Source organism: Strix uralensis, chromosome 9 (genome assembly GCF_047716275.1).
Source record: "Strix uralensis isolate ZFMK-TIS-50842 chromosome 9, bStrUra1, whole genome shotgun sequence".
NCBI lineage: Eukaryota > Metazoa > Chordata > Aves > Strigiformes > Strigidae > Strix > Strix uralensis.
In genome coordinates, this window is record NC_133980.1 from 18,089,188 (window position 1) to 18,108,433 (window position 19,246).

The 19,246-nt window shown below is 36.5% G+C and overlaps 1 protein-coding gene across 3 annotated transcripts in view; it reads right to left on the reverse strand.

Annotated features, from left to right (window-relative positions):
• RASA2 (RAS p21 protein activator 2) overlaps positions 1-19,246 on the reverse strand; it is a 51,242-nt gene that overhangs the window by 17,898 nt on the left and 14,098 nt on the right. The window contains exons 5-10 of one of the 3 annotated variants that reach the window (XM_074877607.1): positions 13,509-13,585; positions 4,754-4,837; positions 3,804-3,830; positions 2,806-2,878; positions 1,467-1,543; positions 8-106 (exon numbers count right to left, since the gene is read on the reverse strand). In XM_074877607.1, the coding sequence (XP_074733708.1) occupies positions 8-106; positions 1,467-1,543; positions 2,806-2,878; positions 3,804-3,830; positions 4,754-4,837; positions 13,509-13,585 (437 nt within the window). Of the gene's footprint in view, positions 1-7; positions 107-1,466; positions 1,544-2,805; positions 2,914-3,803; positions 3,831-4,753; positions 4,838-13,508; positions 13,586-19,246 lie in introns of those variants that run through there. The other 2 variants (XM_074877608.1, XM_074877609.1) reach the window with 2 other exon arrangements.

The window sequence follows — 19,246 nt, forward strand, 5'->3', positions numbered from 1 at the left end:
TTCTCACCATGCTTGAAAGGAATCATTTCTTAACACCTTCACAGGAACTTTAATTTCTCCTAGAAAGACGTCTTGTACCAAATTTCCATTATTCCATAGGTCAACCCTGGAAATAAGAACATTGCTTAATTTTGTTTTCTCCCAGAGAGAAATAAAAATCTTCAAGTTAACAATAACTGCCTTACAGCACTAATCCACATGCATGCAGGCAGAAAATGTTAGAAATCTCACTCCACTCTAATTAAATCAAGAAGAATCAAATGAGTGGCTTATTAACCCGTAAACAACAGATAAAGAAACAAACAGTGAAAGTTAGACTCGCAGACCTTGCATCAGTAAATAAAAGTGATATTGGCAACATATATGTATTCTGAGCAGTCTCCACCCCCAAAACATTTCTTCTCAGATAATCCAAGTGAACTTTTCAACCAATATATTTACATATCCCTATCTAATTGCTGGAATTTGGCACACTGCAATGTCACACCAACACATGCGCTTGTTTTTCCAAACAGCAGCTCGTATGCTTACAACCTCGAAAGGAATCACAGACTCCAGACATGCACCTTGGGTTGTTTCTATTACTTCTTACCTCTCTGACATTTCTGACAGACAGCAGTTGTTAAGAAGAACAAAAAAAATTAATACTAGATTTGTTGGGGCATGACTATTTTTCTAAATATATTTGCATCTATAATGAAATACACAATTCTAATTAAGATATTCATGAAGCTAATAGTTAAAAATGCACATACCAAGTCAGTTCTATAATGGCTATTAAAACTAACCACTAAATTTTTCTTCTGATCCCTGTTAGGAAACATGCTAGCCTTGAAGACTTTTTGTCATTCAGCAGATTAGGTGCATGTATGTGCATGAGCACAATAAAGAAAAGAAACTAAGTACAAGGGCTCTCAACTGTTTTAACTACATAGCATGAATACAGACAGACCTGCTCTAAGGGTAAATGAGCAGAAAAGGGGAACATACTTTGAAGTATTATTTGCATTTGCAAGGAAAAGATGCAACACATGTTCCTCTAAGAACTGATGCAAAATCCTAAGAATCTCATAAAATGTTTTTCCCTCTTAAAACAGCCAACTACATTTGAAACCATAGACTAGCATCGGGTATGCTGTTATGCTTCAGTACAAGTTCTATTATCAATATTCTGCCCAAACTAATATATACTGATAGGAGGTCCTCATGCCTCATTACTCAGAGGCACAGGAAACAAATTTAGGCTGTGAGATACACTCTACCACTATTTCCTTAAAAACAAAAAACCTCCTCTTTAGTGAAAAACACGCTAAAAAAATTTGAGTAATTTTATATGTTAGAAGGATCATTTCTACAAGCCTGATCAGTAATTCTCTGGAGCTACACTAGAATAAAACATTTGTCTTGATAAAACATTATGATTTATTAATGATAAAATAAATAACTTTCTAATCTACGTAACTTACCTGACTTCTAGTTTCTCAATATCTTCTTCTTCCACCTGAAACTGGGACTTTTTAGTGTAACTGCTGGACCTGGTTACCTGCAAGTAAATTAACACTCTTTTTACTGTTGTTATGGATGTCAAAAAACAAAAGAAAATCGTGCCTCTTGAACATTGGTAAATAGTTACTGTTCCTTTTAGAAAGGAAGAAGTTCAGTTCACCAAGCTGCCTTTTGACAGAAAGCAGGTGAAAAATGGGTCAAGAAGGGCTCATAGTGGAGCCTGATGAGGGCTAGCTGATATCTAAGGGAATTACAGTATAGATCTATTAGAAAAAACAAGAAAGTAGTATGACGTGAAACTGGCAAGAATTTCTTTGATTTCAGCATGAGCACCACAAAAGCATTAAAGTTAGTTCTGAGATGTTTAAGAAAACAACAAATAAGAAGTTCACTCTTCTTGCCCTAGTCATACCACAATTGTAACTTATTTTAATTTTCCTCATTTCTTGATTATTGCATTCTCAGTTTAACTCCAATAAATCATAAGTCATAAAGTGGAGTGGTTTGGATCAGATTTTTATCCTAGTATCTTACTTCCGAAGAAATTACCCTCAGTATCTTGAGCAGGTCAACTGAAACACACACACCATACACTGGTACTCTATACATCAGTATGGAACAATTTCTCACTGAAGTCCCACAGCAGGACCAGGATCTACATAAACACAGTAAACTGTAATACATCTGAGGCATATTTAAGAGTTAGTTGTACTACTTTCAACTCTCAGCTGAACAAAATAGTACGCTTACATGCAAATGTAGTTTTTATTACAGAAACAAATAATGAAAATTCAAACTCATAATTTGGTTATTGTAGGGTAACTCATGTAGAATTCAAATCAAATCCTAAATAGCAAAAAATTTAACGCATTTTTAAAAATAAAATAATAAAATTAGCCTTACTGGGTATAATCACTACACTGTTTTATTAAAGAAGTTGGGGCTTTTTTTAGCTCAGTGTTCTTGAAAATATTTAAATCAAATTCCATTGGATAGGTTAAAGTTCTCTCAGAACTCCTGATAGCAACAAATGCTATATAAAGTGATCAAGATAACTAATTACCTTCACGTATGTGCTTGTGAGGAAGTAATTTTTCACACAGCAATTGAAAGGGAATGCTATTGTCTGGCAGCCCCCAGGAATTTAATCATGTCATTTATTTATATTCGAGCGGCTAGTAAAAGCTCTTCAATCTGCTTGAAGAGAGCTTTCTGTGTTAGGTACTGCTATGCAGGTTGCTTAAAAATATTTGAAGGGTTGCATAAAATAAACAGGCAGAATACCACACAAAAAGTTACCTCAAAATAAAACGTTTCGTTAAACTGCGGATTGCTTGTTTTCTTCTTTACTTTGGTCTTCTTTTGGTCATTCCTGTTCCAATGTGGTAAAATTTTTACCATAGACAACTTAAACACACAATTATAAAGACATTCTATTGTCAAGAAGGACCCATGCATTTAAAGTTAAAACATTTTTTGTTATTTTAGAGATCACTTTGCTCAATGAAGAAAATCTTAAAATAAAATGAGTGCATCTTCACAATATAGTTTGAAAAGTTAAAATTTTAAGTGCTGTATCTAGTTAATCATGCATTTGTCCAGCTCACAGTTTCTATTTCATTTCACAAGCGAATATAACTTATACATATTAAATAAAATATATCAACAATTTCTAAAGCATTTCAAGCTTAAGTCTGCAGACAATTTCTTTACCACTGCTTGCAGGTTACCAGCACAGTTTTCCTCGTCTTGCTCAAGTGTCAATTTTGTTTTTCCCCACCCCCTTTTGTTGAGGAAATACCCACTACTTCTTCACAGACAGAGGCTTGCACCAAGTCACTCAATGTTTTCTTTCGAAGGAATCACTGCTAATGCTAGATGCTAAACAGCATAGGGTCAGATAAAACAATTGCTTCCCTCTCCCTACTGTTTTATAATTTTTTTTAAAAAATTAAACTTTTTATAGAAGAATACAGTCTTATTTAGTTAGTAAAGAGCTATGACAGTATAAAAATGCTTTCTAAAAGAAACAAATATAAAATGTGGGGGGAAAACAGACAAGGGAGAAGAAAAATGGTCCTATACATCAATTAACTGTTTTCAGGCGCTGGTCATATAAATATTCCAGTCATGGTACATGAGTCACACATGCATGAGATTGGAAAATCTTAACCAGGAAGTTCTGTCAGATATGCACATATATTCCCATATCAACAGGGTAAATATTTTGTGGGACCAGTGTTCACCTAGTTCCATCTGTATCACAGGACTCAAACAGGAAATATATGTCAATTTACCTTCTTTGGCAATCAACACCATGCTTCCTAGGTGTAATAGTCAAATCTCCTTAGACCTCTCAAAAAAAAAAAAAGACCAACCAACCAAACCAAAGCAAGAAGAAACCCACCAAAAAAACCCCAACCCAAAGCTAAAAAAATGTGATCATTTATTACCAAGGAGGAAAAATTGCCCCATTCACTGCAAACTTACTCAGGAACACTCCTTTCAAATTCATTAAAACACATTAGTTTGCCAGAAGACATTCTGGTACTATGCTCACAGTGCAATTCTTCAGTACTGGAGAAAGCAGATGGACTTAGGTTTGATGTCGCAAAAAAGAAACAACTGAAACCTAGCTTACTTCAGATGTTACTGGGCAGGGACTTGCAGATAGTGAATGTGTGGGATATGGGATTTTTCTTAAAATCCCCAACAGCTATTGAAGATTACCAATCCGAAAAAAGGAGATGTTGAAACTATGGGGACTTTGAATGTAGCATCCTGAGGGTGCTGGCATTAGAAAGGTCTCATCAAAACCTCTACTCTCTTGCTTCCTCCCAAGTGCTAAACATTTGCTGCAAAGAAACCCACTCATTAAGAAAAACAGAGAACAGAGGAAAAGTGAGTTAGCAATTGACTGTATCATCCCATACAGGAATTTGACAAAAATTAATAGAAAGTACAGGACAGATATCAAGAGTCCAGTACAAAACCTGAGAAGAAAGAAAGAACTGAGTGACAAGTGGTTCTTGACTAGTGCAGGCAATTCAGACAGACCAAACACCTTCACAGTCTTGAGAATATGGTAGGGAAGGGGAGAGTACAGTAACAATGGAAAAGGTGATGTATGCAGAAAGCATTTTAAGATTTTTCTGTATTTTAAAGATTTTGCTTAAAACCTATGACTTTCTTTTCCAGTTTAATATAACAGCATTTTAGATGCATTAATTTTGTACTAAAATGTTACCTGGAAGGCCCCACAAGAGAAACTGTTGCATACGGGTCACAATTCTGTCCATTTATAAGAGGCAATCCATGGCACTCCTTTATGCTACAAGAAAACGACAATCAATAAATCAGTGAAACAATGTCTTTGGCTTAAAAAAATAAAACCCAAACAATTGTTTCTTTTAAAAAAACATTTCTTTTAAGTCCTGCTGTATTACACACTGATACATACATTGATCCAACATAATGTATGTACATGAAGTAGATCATAACTACAGATCTCTGGATGGTAATACAAGGTAATATTCAAGTGTAAGCTCAGACTTAGGGGACTCTGTGAGAACAAAATTCTCGGAATTGCTTCGATAAAAGATATTCCAGTACCACACATGCATGGCAAAAACCTAAGTAAAATGAACTGCTATATTACAGGAAACTGCAGACTTCATTAACTTTTAAATTTGATTTCTCAAGGTCCACAAAAAAGCTATTTGGCCTCATCCACATGGCAGCAACTACATTTGGAAGGCATTAAAAATGGATTCAAATATTTTGTTTTGGCTAAACTACATTCTGAGTTGAGTAATCTGAGAAATGCGAAGTCATACCCTGAAATGTTATTTAAAATGAAGCATGCAAAACTATTAGTATATAGTCCTAGCATGTCTAGGTTCCATCCATACGATTCAGCCACAAAATCAGGTTACCCTTGAAATAGTGTTTTAAGTTTATTTTCAAACTTTTTTCACACTAGTTTATCATCAGGGTTAAACGACCCTTTTAAAAATACCGTTTTCTTCCATAATTCGTACAGTAAATGGTAAGCTGGCATTTAAAAAGTACGTAGGCACACTGTTCACCACTCCTGATGCAAAAGGGATGGGATGGTTATCAAGTAATGCTCATGGGGATAGAGATGCATTTTCTGGACCTTTTCTGAAGGCTTGCCATCTTTTTGAAACACCACAGCAGCAACACTACTAAAAGCAGAGCTGAGTCAGCAAGCTGACTAACCTTCCAATGCTGCCCACTTATCAGTATTAAATAAAACCAGCTGGAACAAGAAAAATAAAGCAAAACAGTTTGTAAATTTACAGCAGAAATCAGACTTTCTAGCAAAAGTGTGATGTAATATAGCCATGCATGCTGTAGTATTCCTTAAGTCCAGAAACATTCAGAAGATTACAAAATTTCATAAACAAATAAAACACAAATGAGATCTGAATGTTACATCTTTTTTAAAAAATAATCTATTTTTAAATAATATATTGCAGGAAGTTAACTAAATTAATGCAAGTAAGTTTTGGCTGCCATAATTACCCAGTTTGAATAAAATCCAAACCCTGTGTAACTTAAGGAGAAAATAGATTTTTCTGCTCTAAGTTCATATAAATAATCAAGTAAATATTCTAATGCTATAACGTGGAATATTAAGTTGTGCACATCAAGTTAAAGTTCCACAGCAATAATAGCTACACACTGTTGTTAAGTAAATGCTTTCTGAACTGTAGAAAAACAGTGTTTAAAGAAAAACTAGAGTTGCAAACAAACACAAGTGTGGAAACAACAGACACTAACACTCCTGTGCTGCCTCAAAACTCCACCCTCTTTGGAGTATGCACAACTATAAACCAGATGGCATTCCACCCCCCCACCCCCCCCAAGTCCCTTTGTCTTAGCCAGTTTATGGAACATCAAGTGCTGAACCACTGCACAATCATTTGTTATTTTTCTTCCAGTTTTCAAGCACGCGGCCTTCAGCATTTCAATAATTTTTGAATCACAATGAACCCTACAGTGATTTCAAACCCACCATTTAGATGGGTTCTTGAAACATCCAGTTGTTTCATAAGCATTAATTGATTCCTCCAACACACACGACAGAAGAGTGGTGACAAAATTCAACTGTCCAGACTTTTCAGTCATTTGGAGTATCTGACTTGAGGCAGCTAGGACTTGACTCTTTCAGACTATCAGGCATTTTGTAGCACTAAGTATACTATCTCTGTGGCTCCCAGAGATTTTCGGTTTCAGGTGTGAGTGCTGAGTGTACCTGTAAGTTAGCCTCAACCGGAATCTCACAGGAAATTCATACCAGATGGATCAAGTCAAGCTTACCTGGATAGAAGTCAACTATTTTAACAAGAACACCACAATTTCTCTTCCTACAGCCTGTTCACCAAGCTCCTGGATTTCTCTAGTAAATAGATAGAAGTCCTACAGAAAGCAGTTTCTTTCCCTACATATGAAGTTTCTCACTCCTTCCCTGATCACTGTAGAATGACCTGCATAGCTGACGTAACAATCCTGTGGGAAAACACGTACAATCATACCGACAAAAAACTATCACAATGCCCTACTTTTGGTTACAGGAACAGCTTGTTCCAGCCTCTCGTCTTCTTACAGTTTGATCGCAACATACACAAACTAAAGGAAGGCTTGTTTGTTATTTCCTGCAAGTTGAAAAACATTTTACTGACAACTACACAGCCTTGCAGCAGAACTAGAATCTCCAGATTCATCGTACAGATCTGTCATTTCAAGCTGATTTCATGCTCCAGTCAGTCTCCCTGTGTAGGCAGCTCTAGCATTCCCTTTTTATCTCCTGCCCAAGTCCCAGTGCTTTGCCAGCAAGGAAGATCTACCTAGCTTAGACAGCCTACCCTGTTCCAACATCTCAAAAAAACCCACAACAAACCAACCCCAGTCCCCCTGACCATCAATTCCTAATATTCCCATATCTTTCCTTTTCAGACCCATCAGGCTCAAGAATTTGTTCCAAATTTATCTCACCTCCATCTCTCACACTAAGCTAGCCAGTCATAACCATCCCTGAACTCTCCACTTACTGTCTGGAATGTGCTTTAGACACATCTGACAGCACAGCTAACTCAACTGAACTACACCAAAATGGTGGATCCTCTTCCTTCTCTTACACTCCTGCCTTGCATCTATCACATATGGTGATTCTGTTTCCTAACCTTACAGAAAGCTATTCAGGTTTCCAATCAGTTTTCAGCCAGTTTGGCAACCTGAATTAACCTAGTCATGCAGAAGATCTCACAAGCTCCAAAGGCAATGCAAGGCAAGTAGCCATTAAGGGTAGGAAGCCATTAAATCAACTCAGCACCAAACTGGGTTGTTACTCCCTAGAGACTGAATACACAAAACTGAATTACTGCAGATTTAAGCTACTGAACAAGCAGCCTCCAGTAAACCCGTTGAAAACTTTCTGAAGATGTTTGAAGGGGCTCAATTAGATGAGTCTTAACAGAAATGGAAAAGTGACACCTCAACAAGTTTACCAGATAGCAAATCTCACAGGAATGCTGCCCTTCCCCAAAGAATCAGGCAAAGTGATAGAACTGCAATCTTCTACAACAGGAAAAACAACAAACAAAAAACCTCACCAAAACCAACACCCCCGCCTCCAAACACTCTGACCAATCAAAAAAGAAAATAAATATATATTCCTGTTCTGACAACTATAATAAATACATTTCCACCGTATGGTAAACCTTTCAGGTTTGACAAATGGTTTCATCTCTCTAAGATGGCACAAGCAATTTTCATTCAAAAGGCATAAATGCACAGAGTTTGAAGAACTAGACAGGAACTTAAAAGCCTTTTATTTTATTTTTTAAACTACTATGTCTTTATGTAAAGTCTAACCAATAGCTAATCAAAGGACTTTTGTTCTTTTTTCAAACTACCAATCAGTTACAGTACAGTAAGAGATCTTTCTGTTTACATTAATTCTTGCTTCACATCTCAGTGGTCTGTTCTGCAAGAGGAGTTTCATACAGGAAGTATGAGCCTTTCAGATAGAACTGGCATATATTCAGCTTGTAAGATGGAAATAAGTCCTTAAAAAGATGCAGCCTGCAATAAACCCCCTCAGTGACTGAGGGACTGTACCTCTACCATTCAAATCAGCTGAAGTCCTCAAAGTGCAGAAACTAAGTAACTGCAGCCACTAGGATTTGTACACTTCAAAAACTGTTATGTTCCCTAGAACAACTTCATGAGAGCAGATAAAGAGGACAGTAACAAACTGACAGGTCAATTTAAGATAGTATAGTGTATAATTTATTTAGAAAAGTAAGCACAAAGAAGACAAAATCTAGCTGTAATTGACAATAACTGAAAGCCATTTCTGGGCTTTCAAGTATTCATATTGTAAATACATAAAACTTTTTATTTCAGAGTTGAAGTCATGTTAAACAGAGAAGCAAGTACCACCATCCAACAGCCTAATTTGGCAAGAAACTGTTTCAGCAGCAGCAAACATGCAAACAACGGTCACACAAACTTGTTTTTACAGACCCCCAGAAAGGAGAGCTGCAAGCATGTATTTTCGAAATATGCTACTATACATGCCATTGTGGTTTTGAAAAAAACAGCCCATATTGAGTCAGCAGTTAATCTACTGCATTATCTTCTTCCCCTCCTCATTCACACATTAGAAAAGGAAACAACTAGTATCAGAGACAAAACAAAATTTTAATTCAGAAATAGTCTGTGGGTGTAACTGCATGAAATTTAACAGCAAGTTTCCAATTAATACAAAAAATTATGTGTAAAATCAGGGCTTAGCCCACTGTTAAATGGTCTCTAAGATAGCCCTTCACCAAAGGAAGATTAACTTTATGCTTGTATTTCAAAAAAGGGTAAGGGCTTCATTGATCTAAGATAAGCAACTACAAGACTTAATTTGACTTTCCCCAGGGAAAAATGTATTTCGGTGTCATGTTTTTAGAAATTTTATACCACCTGAAAGCCCTAGCTGGCTTCAGAAAGTCCCACCTTCAGAGAATTGGCCACCGTTTTTTCCTTCCCACCCCCCAGCATCAAGTAAGACCAGATCAGTCAGTTGTGGTGTATCTTGTACATGACCACTTTTTGTCAACTTGAGCAATAAAAGGAAACTTGCAGTTTTTAAGAAGCAAGGGGGTTTTTTTGACCATTATCCACAGCTCTGCTGATACAAACACAATTTGTGATATATTAATATTTATCCTTCCCCAGGCTTACTTCCCTTACATGAAGTTGGGGAATAGAGCCCTAATAAGGATGTAAATTAACACCAAACACAGAATGGGGCTGGCAGGGGGAGAGTGGACAAAAAGAAACAAACATGAGGAATCACATTCTTGGTTTCGTTATACAACTGACCATCCCTTCATCATATGCAGCAACACTTATCTTTCTAAAATCACATCTTCTTTTCCCAACAACTTATTGTTTGGAAAACCTGATTTTACTATACATACCGGTACGAAAAATGAAGCCTTCTTCCCTTCCACATTAGCTGTAAGAGGCTAACATCAGCAGCAGCTCTCTGTTGTCCAAATTCTTAACTTTTAAAAATTGTTTTCTACTGGAATTACCTTCAGTTTTTAAATCAATCCTCATCATAAAACCCATCTAGAAGACCAGCAAAAAGAAGTTCCTACAACCATGTCTACAGAACCAAAATAATATGAATCTATCTCCTAGTCAAGTCTAATCCTATTGGCTTTGGTTCAGCCACAAACAAAAAAGTGATGGGGGACTCCAGATAATGCTCAGAATCACAGCCTTTGAATTACTTGCTATTGTCCGTGCACTTAATATGATCTTTAATCCTGTGTTGTTAAAGCTATAGCTACTATTTTTCATCTTTGTAGAATTTCTAGACTCTCACAGAATACATGGTGGAAATCCATTAGAAACTTACCTATGCACAGAAGCCAGGTAAGCAAAAGTATCTAGAATTCTTTTTTCCTATAAAAAATTTAACTGGTGAAGGTTTAAAAGCTTCCTTGTCTCATTACATTGGGAGACCACTAATTTGAACATGCAGTAAAACATGACTCTGAAAGGCAAGTATTATAGCCCATATTTTAAAAATTCTTTTTTTCCAGATTTTTTTTTCTTTGGCCAATACATTTTTAGTTTTGGCCAGATCGAGAAGAGGCAGGGCGAGAAACACACATATATGCTCACTCTGTCTTCTTTTACTCAATCACAGCTCTGCTACTTCCTATCTTTCAGCTTTGTTATAGGAGTTACTAATACAATGACTTCTCAGGGCCTGGTGACTAACAAAACATAGCAGTAAGTGCATCACTAATTATCCCCATAAATTTACAAAATAAGCAGACTCTTAAAGAGTTTAAATTTTCTATTAAGGAATCTCACATGTATTTTCTGTAAGTTCCTCATGCTTTAAGATCACAAAGGCCTCAAAAATGCCCTCACATCCATTTCTGTAATACTATATCCAGTGAGCGATTTCTTACTTCTCATACTCATGTATACATCCAAAAATACGTTTATGTTCAATATATTATACAGCCAATTATTTCAATGCTATCAGCATGTGTGATAAAATAGTACTAAACATTTTTAGTTTAAGGAACTCTAGTGCATTTCATAATCTCAGATGAAGACAAAAGTACTGATGTAATACTGCAGTTTAACGCACAATCCTCTCCCACATGTCAGTGAGTGGGTGAGCAGAGCAACCACGAGAGAACCTTGGCTTCCTTTTGATCATTTATCTCCGTCATAAAGGGATCGTAAGAGACAGCACAGTGAGTAACCTGCTTCCTACTCAAAACTGCAATCTGCAACAGTAACTTTCTAAAGCAACTTTTCTTCATCATATGGAAAAATCCAAACATCTTTTAAAAATTAAAAAAAATAATTTAAAGTGCATGATATATAAAAAATTAATTTAAAAAAAATGACATCTATCAGCAAGTTAAGTTGGGCATAAAACACAAAGTCATAAAGCTCCAGCCAGCTTTTGGTGGTGAATAGTTCATGGGGGAAAAGCTGTTCTAATTTTGTCTTGCACTGCAAGTATGATACAAAAATAAGAGCAGCAGGGCTTCCAAGGAACCAAGATACCACCCACTATACAAATGGAAACACATTCAGAATTACCTTTAAGTTATAAATATACACTGATATACAGCAAGTTTCCATATCTTGCCTGCATTACCAGCCTACAATAGCCACTAACACATTAACAGTTTCACTGGCTTAGAACTAGCTTTCCTTTTCATATAATGTTAAATAACAGAAAAGGAAAGAGATGATTTTGCTACGTCTCACTCCAACTAAACTACTCATCTTGGTTTAGATAGCTAACGATGACAGAGAGAACGTAATTTAAACTTCATAATTAAAATTACATTAGCAAAATTGACAATGCAATGGTCTTCCCCTGCTCCCTGGAGCTGATCTGAAGCCACCGAGACAAACAGAAGACCACACACCATTTCCTCCCCTCACAGTTTTGCAGTGCAACACATTCTTTAATACTAAGTTCTCAGAGAAGATTTAAAAAAAACAAAACCAAAAAACCTCAGTCTCTGAATAAATGTAAGTTCATGAACAATGTTGGAAAGCAAAATTAAAGAATTTTACTACCTTTTGAGTTTTAATCTTAATTTTTCCTTAAATCTTTACAACCCTTTCTCTGTATCCTTTTCTTCACATGGCCTATCCCACAAGCTGTTAGAGACAAATGCAGAAAACGCCTTTATTTCCTTCTGAAGCACGAAAAACTAAAAACTGCAGTAAGACCACCTGGTTCTCCTGAACCTTACTCATGCTGAGAATGTAAAAAAGAGTCACAAGAGAACGCTGTCAATTGCACTGAGTCTCTGCAAGTCTCCAGTTCCCACTGGTCTCTTCAATGAAAGCAGTCTCCCAGAGAAAAGTAACATAAAAGGCTATCAGACTTCTTCCAATATACAGGATATGATTAGTTTCTAGAGAGACCGGTATCTTCTAGTATGCCCTTACTGCAAAAACTTCTTACGAGTGTCAAAACAATTTTGTATAGCTGTACTTGCATTAGCTTCTTATCAATTTCTAGCCTTAAATGTACTGCTTAATAATGAATAAAAAGAATGACCAGTACATGTGGTATCTCTGTCTTCTGTGACTAACATCTGTAACCTGTATATTCAGGCTTCTAAAGCCATCACATAAGATCATTATCACACACAGCTCCAAGAGTAACAATACTGGAAGATACTAACCAGTCTGTACTCCTGTATGTCTCATCCTGTGCTTTTTCTTTAATGCTGGTGACATTTGTCTTTTTTGAAATAATGTATGCCAAAAATTTACTGTTTCTATGAGGCTCTCTGACATGCTGTAATATCTTTACACTTTGGAGTCAAAGTTAAGTTTGGTAGTGAAAACTCCTGAGGTTGTTTCTAAGAAACTTTACTGAAATGTGGCAACATTATGCTGCTCCAGAATGGCAACTCCTGTACTTTGTTTTTCTATAAACATTCCTCATCATGCTTAACCACGTGAAAGTAATTCTGAAGGAAAACTGAAAGTAGATTTTCCCATACCAAACCAAAATATTACCAATGAAAAAGCTTCACATTATTCCCAACACCACCACCAGCAACTCAATTCTGGCAGTAAGAGCAGTACTGCAAGTTCTAGCTGTCAGCTGCAGTGGGCATTCCCAGCTTTCTCATCAGATCCAATTCATTTGGAATTAAAAGACACTGAACTAATGATACCAGATAGCCATGCTGAGTCCTAATAAAAGTGAGTGCTTTGGGAGCAGCAGAGATGAGCAGTTGTGAAAAACTTCTGTGGACGTTCCCTAAGCACATACCCATTCCCTCACCAAGGCAGGCTCCCAGGGAAGTCACGTGAAAAGAAAAGTGTTACTACATTCAGTATTATGAGATGCAAAACACATAATGTTCTAACAAACAACTAAAGATTCAAGGATTAATGTATCTTCTTACTGTACTACTAGCTGCTGGCACACAGATCCATTGTCTGTTATCAGTTCATTCAGTTTTAATTCAAGGTGAACTTTCCCCTGAAAAAAAAAAAAAAAAAAGAGAGAAACAAATAGTTTTAAAAGACTTTACTTTAAATGTAGTAATTAGGACAATGATATCGTTTACAGCTAGAAGCCATTTCAGGTAATTCCAATACACCCACTTCAAGCAAATATCTATTCTCAAGCATGTATCCCGCAAGTAGAGTGTAACAAATGCATTGAAACTTGGAGAGACAATGGTAAAGAGCAGCATTATCCTCAACTGCAGAGAGCAGATGAATCAGTCAAGCCTCCATAGATTTAACACACGCACACACACGTGCACGCGCGCACAGTTTCTTCCAGCATGAGGAAGTACCAAGTGCAAAAGTCCCTCTCAGCTTTTTTGTCCTAGGCAGGGGATGAACCCTTGAACAAACACACAGTGAATTTAAGAGCATTTCAGGAGAAAGTTCTAAAACAACCGTGAACTCTGAAGGCAGTTAGGTATATTTAGAAAAGTAGAATAGTATGCAGTACCCATAACCAGCAACATTTAATATCCAGCTGTGAAACGCTGTCCATCCCACCAGACTAAAGATCATTTAGAATTTATTAGGCATCCCAGTGCAGCTTTCAACTATCTCATGAAGTCTGCTGATGTATTCATAGGAGCAATAAATACAACCAAAGGAGAAAAGGTAGCAATAATTGCTAAACCTGACTTCCTCCTTTCCTTTTTTCTGATATGGTTGAATCCACTAAGAAAAAGAATCCATAAACAATGGCACAGCATGGATTAACTTCAGAACTCAGCAAGGGCCAGCCTACTCTACCCTCTCAATAAAAGGCTCCAAAATCTCCAAACCATGATATGCAACTTTTTTGGGATGACCAAAATTTGGTACTATAACCTTGCTCCAGACATCTGCTGCCTGAATAATACTGCTACTGCCCTTTCAGTGTCTGGCTATTTGTGCTGGTTTTCACATCTAAGACAACCAGACACTGACACAGTCTTTCCTCTAAACCACGTTCTCCTTAGTACTCTTTGACACTGGTCTGTCCACAATTACGGTTCTTAGGTAAGGGACCTGGAAGGTAATTTTAAAGTGTGGCAAAGGAAGCAAGCTCTAATTTGAACTACAATTTTGCTGTACAACACTAAAATTAAACTTAAAACCCTTAGCTGACCTTGCACACATTTCTATAGTACTTATGTTCTGACATAAAACTGAAATGTTTTTATTGTAAATCCCCCGGGGCAAGGGCTGTGTTTCTCTCTGCATCAGGTGGGAGGAGAAGTAAAGTTTCTTTTATAAGGAAGTTTTAAATGTAACTATTTTGGGATGTCTGCCAAGTGTTTTGCAAACTGTTTCTACATGGATTGGAACACAGGTATATTAAAAAAATATTTGTCAAGCAGAGAAACTCAATTACAAAAATAGATTTACAGGATAAAAAGAAGATACTGAGAAGCATGCCAACAGCCTTACAAGGCAAAGTTTTTGAATGACAAATGAAAAGACAACATTAGTAGTATTTATTGTAATAGCTGACTTAACTAGTTTTAGTAGGGCAGACCTTGTAAATGGCTTAAACATCTTCTTGCTTTAACCTTCACCCTGCCCCCCCCCAGTCCTGTATTCTACACTGATCAGGAGTAAAACAGCAAGTTTACTGCTCCTGAGAACTATCTATAGATGCAGTTTGTTCAAAACTCAGCATCAGGATGGCTACAGAAATATGACTCCAAGTAAATATTTCCCTGCCATGTATGGAGCTTTGGGTACATTTTGTTGTTTTGTTTGTTGAGAGCAGCACAATGGTTTCCTGGCTGATCTGCAGATCTGTATCAGAACTTTTGACATAATATGCAACCAGGTTTTAGTTCAAAACAAAGAGAAATCAGCTATTCTTACACCATAAATAAGCAGCGCACTTTATGTGAACACAGTTTTCATCTGTAGATCTCAAGGTTGTTGAAAGGCAGGTAGGTACCATTTTAACTTTACAAATGGATTAACAATCAATTTTCAGATACTGACTAGAGGATGATGGTGCTGTTGATCACATGGCCAAGATTCACATAGTAACAAAGAAGCCAAAACCAGAGTGCCCAAATCACCAACCTAAACTTCAGAACTACACAACCAATTTAGTTACACAGTTTTGGTTTTAGAATTACTACTACCTTTTAACACTGTATTTTAAGAGGTTTTTTTCTCCTCAGTTTCAATATTTTGATCATTTCCACACTATGGAATATTACAAGTATCCCTAATAAATACAAGTTTTCTGGTTTTCTAAAGCTCTTAAGTGAAAACTGGGCTAGCAACTGTATTTTAAATATTTATGCCAACAGGTACTCATACACTGTGCCCACATTCCATATACAGAATCACACTACTGTTCCAAGTCTACCACAAAGTAACTTTGACAGCCTTAGTTTCCTTCATAAAACCTTGGAGGAGATGCATACTCTTTCATCTGAAGGGTAGTTGACGTTTGGGAAAGTTACTGAGGGTAGTGGTGGCATTTGAATAGAGTTAGAACTGCCTAACAGTTATTTTCCAGTTCCTCCCTCAATGTCAGAAACTCTAGATTACAGTACTTCTCTTGAACTCTCCGTCTTCTTCCTTCCACTTCCCCCAACTCAATGGAACAAATATCACAACTGAAGTAGTGAATTTGCAAGAATAAGAAAGATCATCTTTATGTCATACACAGTGTCAACATAAGTAGAAGAACAAAATTCTAAGCCAGAAGTTAAGAGAACTTTAATTAAAAAAACACTAAAAAGACCCCACTAAAATAACCCAGGTTATCCACTCAAACATCTCTGGTAAACTAAAGTCCTTGGGGCTCATGGAAAGTAAAACTGGGGCTCTAGATTACTCCACAAATAACATAATATTCCCACATTTAGTACTGAATTGTTAATTCTGTGCGCTTACTGCAAAAATGTCTCTACACAGCAAATACAGGTTCTATCAGCTTCCATCAGCTTTCCCATTCTAAAGTAGAGCAAACATATGCCACATTCCTGAAATGTACATCTTACCACACTGAGCTCCTAGCACTATGTAATGCCAACAGTTCCTTAGCACCAGGAATATTCGTTCAACTCACATATCCCACAAGGTTTACTTTACCCAGACCTTTCTTCTTTCCTACGGTTAGAGATCTGAGCCACCAGGAATCTACAAGCTGGCTTGAGGCTCCATCTCCATTTTTTCCAAATTTACACATTCTACATGAACACCAGGCAAATCTATTCAGAGTACATTACTTCAGTAATTATAAATCCTATCAATTTTAAAGAAGAGAACAGTGAAAGTTAAACTTACCTCCAAAAACCTTAGAAGTGCGCAAAAGATTTTGACCTTATCAATGTATTTTGCAAGCATAGATCAAATCTCTACAAAATGTTTCTTACTGTGAATAACATAAAGATCAAGGGCATGCTTAACAAAATGACCTCATTTCAAACCAGCTAAATGAAGGTTATTTTTTTTTTAAAGGGGGGGGCAGGGGGCAAGCAATCCCAAGAACTTTATTAGCATGCTACAGTTATCTGCATTTTAGGAAACACGAAGATTTTTAATACACATGTATTAACAAGTTTGCACCAGCTTCAGTTAAATATGGTCTGTTCCACTCAACTTTTCAAATGCTACTTTACTTGTTTAGTATTGCCATATTCATGTACACTTTTCAAAAAATAGTGGACAAAGGAAAATGTTTTAAGAAAACAAGATGAATATCCATTCATAATATTGTAAACAGCAGCAAAACAAAAAAAAACAGCTGAGATCAAAACACAGAGCAGATACCTTCTAAAAATCAAAGTAATTTTTACACACTTTCAATGGCTGGGCAGAAGCTACTCTTCTCCCATGCACACTTGAAAGGAAATACGCATCACCCTTATTTCACCAAAAACTTATATTCACTCAAGCACATAATGCTTTTACTCTGCTGAATTTATCACCTCCACTTCAGATTACCTGTATGTACAGAGCTGTAGAACCAGAAGAGAAAATGACTGGTCTACAGCTTCTGCATTAGGAGTGGATCATGACCCTAGAGAAGTCCTGAATTCATTACAAGTAAGACCGTTTCAGGAATCGGCAAGTTTAATTCTTGGTAATTCCACAGAAGACAAAATGTTACATTTAATATACTTTTAAGCCTTTCTAGAAACGAAGTTATTAATGAACTCAAATGTCTTCCTTTGATACTTTCATTGTCCTACCAAGGTAGAGCTGACAATTTCCTGTAGAGACTATAAGAACTGATGAACTGTAAAGAAAAAAAAAAATCCAAGATACGCTTATTAGTGAAGATGACAACAGTCAGTGCCAAAGAGCTTATGACTTCGTGTGGATTTTGTACATCTACAAGCTGTATACAATATTCAATATGCACTTCCAGCACTAATGTACCTGATATACAGGCTGCTCATTATAGCAAAGTTAGCCTGTATGAATTACAGATCACTGGTACACAGAATGTACACTTTTTTTGAAACAAATCAAGATTTAAGGAAAAAAAAAAAACAAAACCCCTATCAAGCAAACTGCAATGTGTCCTGTATAGGCCAAGGAACACAAAACACTTTAAAGCCATCCTACTGCCTTGCACCCATCACAAATTCTGGAAACACTCACATGGAGGGAACTAGAAGAAAAAATGTCAACTACATGTATGGTGCCATAAGGAGAAGAGCACATCTGAAAACAATTTTTTTCCCCAAAAACTGTTATCTAGCTTTATAAACATTTGTGAACTTTTTCTGCATGTACACTATGTGAAAGCCTGCTATTTTTACCCATATTCCATCAATAATCTTGGGAATCTCCTAGGAATATATTTCAGTATGTTATGGCACATCCAAACCAACAACATTTCAGCCAAATCTGGCAGATTAGAACTGGTCTCAGCTCTGCTCTTACAAATTTCTTGGAAAAAGGAAGTGAAATAGAGGAGAAACCTACCCAAATGCCCTAACTCAAGGAAAGACTAACATGAGGAGCAGACACCTTAGCAGAAAAGGTCATCCTTCAATGGAAGTGTCATGAGGAGAGTGCTCTACACGTGTCCCAGCCATAGAAAACTATTGGTAAGAGCTTACATTCCACTGTGAGCTACAAAGCTATGGAAAATTAATAACTTTTTATTTCTAATATGTAAGAAATTGCTAAATTCTATTAACGGAATATTTTAATCGAGTTTTCATACTTACATTGTATTGAATGAAAGATTACTTTTTGTCAGAATACATTTTTATGACTGAGGAAAAAACATAGCAAGCATGGCAATATTTAAGTCAAAGCAGAAACTGCATTTCAGTTTATATCTGTAAAAGACTTTCTAGAATATTCAGAGTAATTAGATGGAAGAATTGAAGAAGAACGAGACAATTCGCAGTTGAACTAAATGATCTGTAGGTCACTTCCAACTGAACTATGCTATTATATTCTATCCTAACTGAACAAGGACTGATTTTCAACAGATAAGAGAAAGTGGTATTGAGATGTTTTGAAAATCTGTCTCCATGTAAAGCAATCGCATGCCCTGTTATACATCCAACAACTGCATGCCTAACTTAAGACACATAGACGATTAATCCTGGAAAACAACATGCGTTTTTTTGAGAATTCTGTGCACATTCACCTCTTGTAAAAGTAGACAGCATTCTCCCTACCCAGAGAC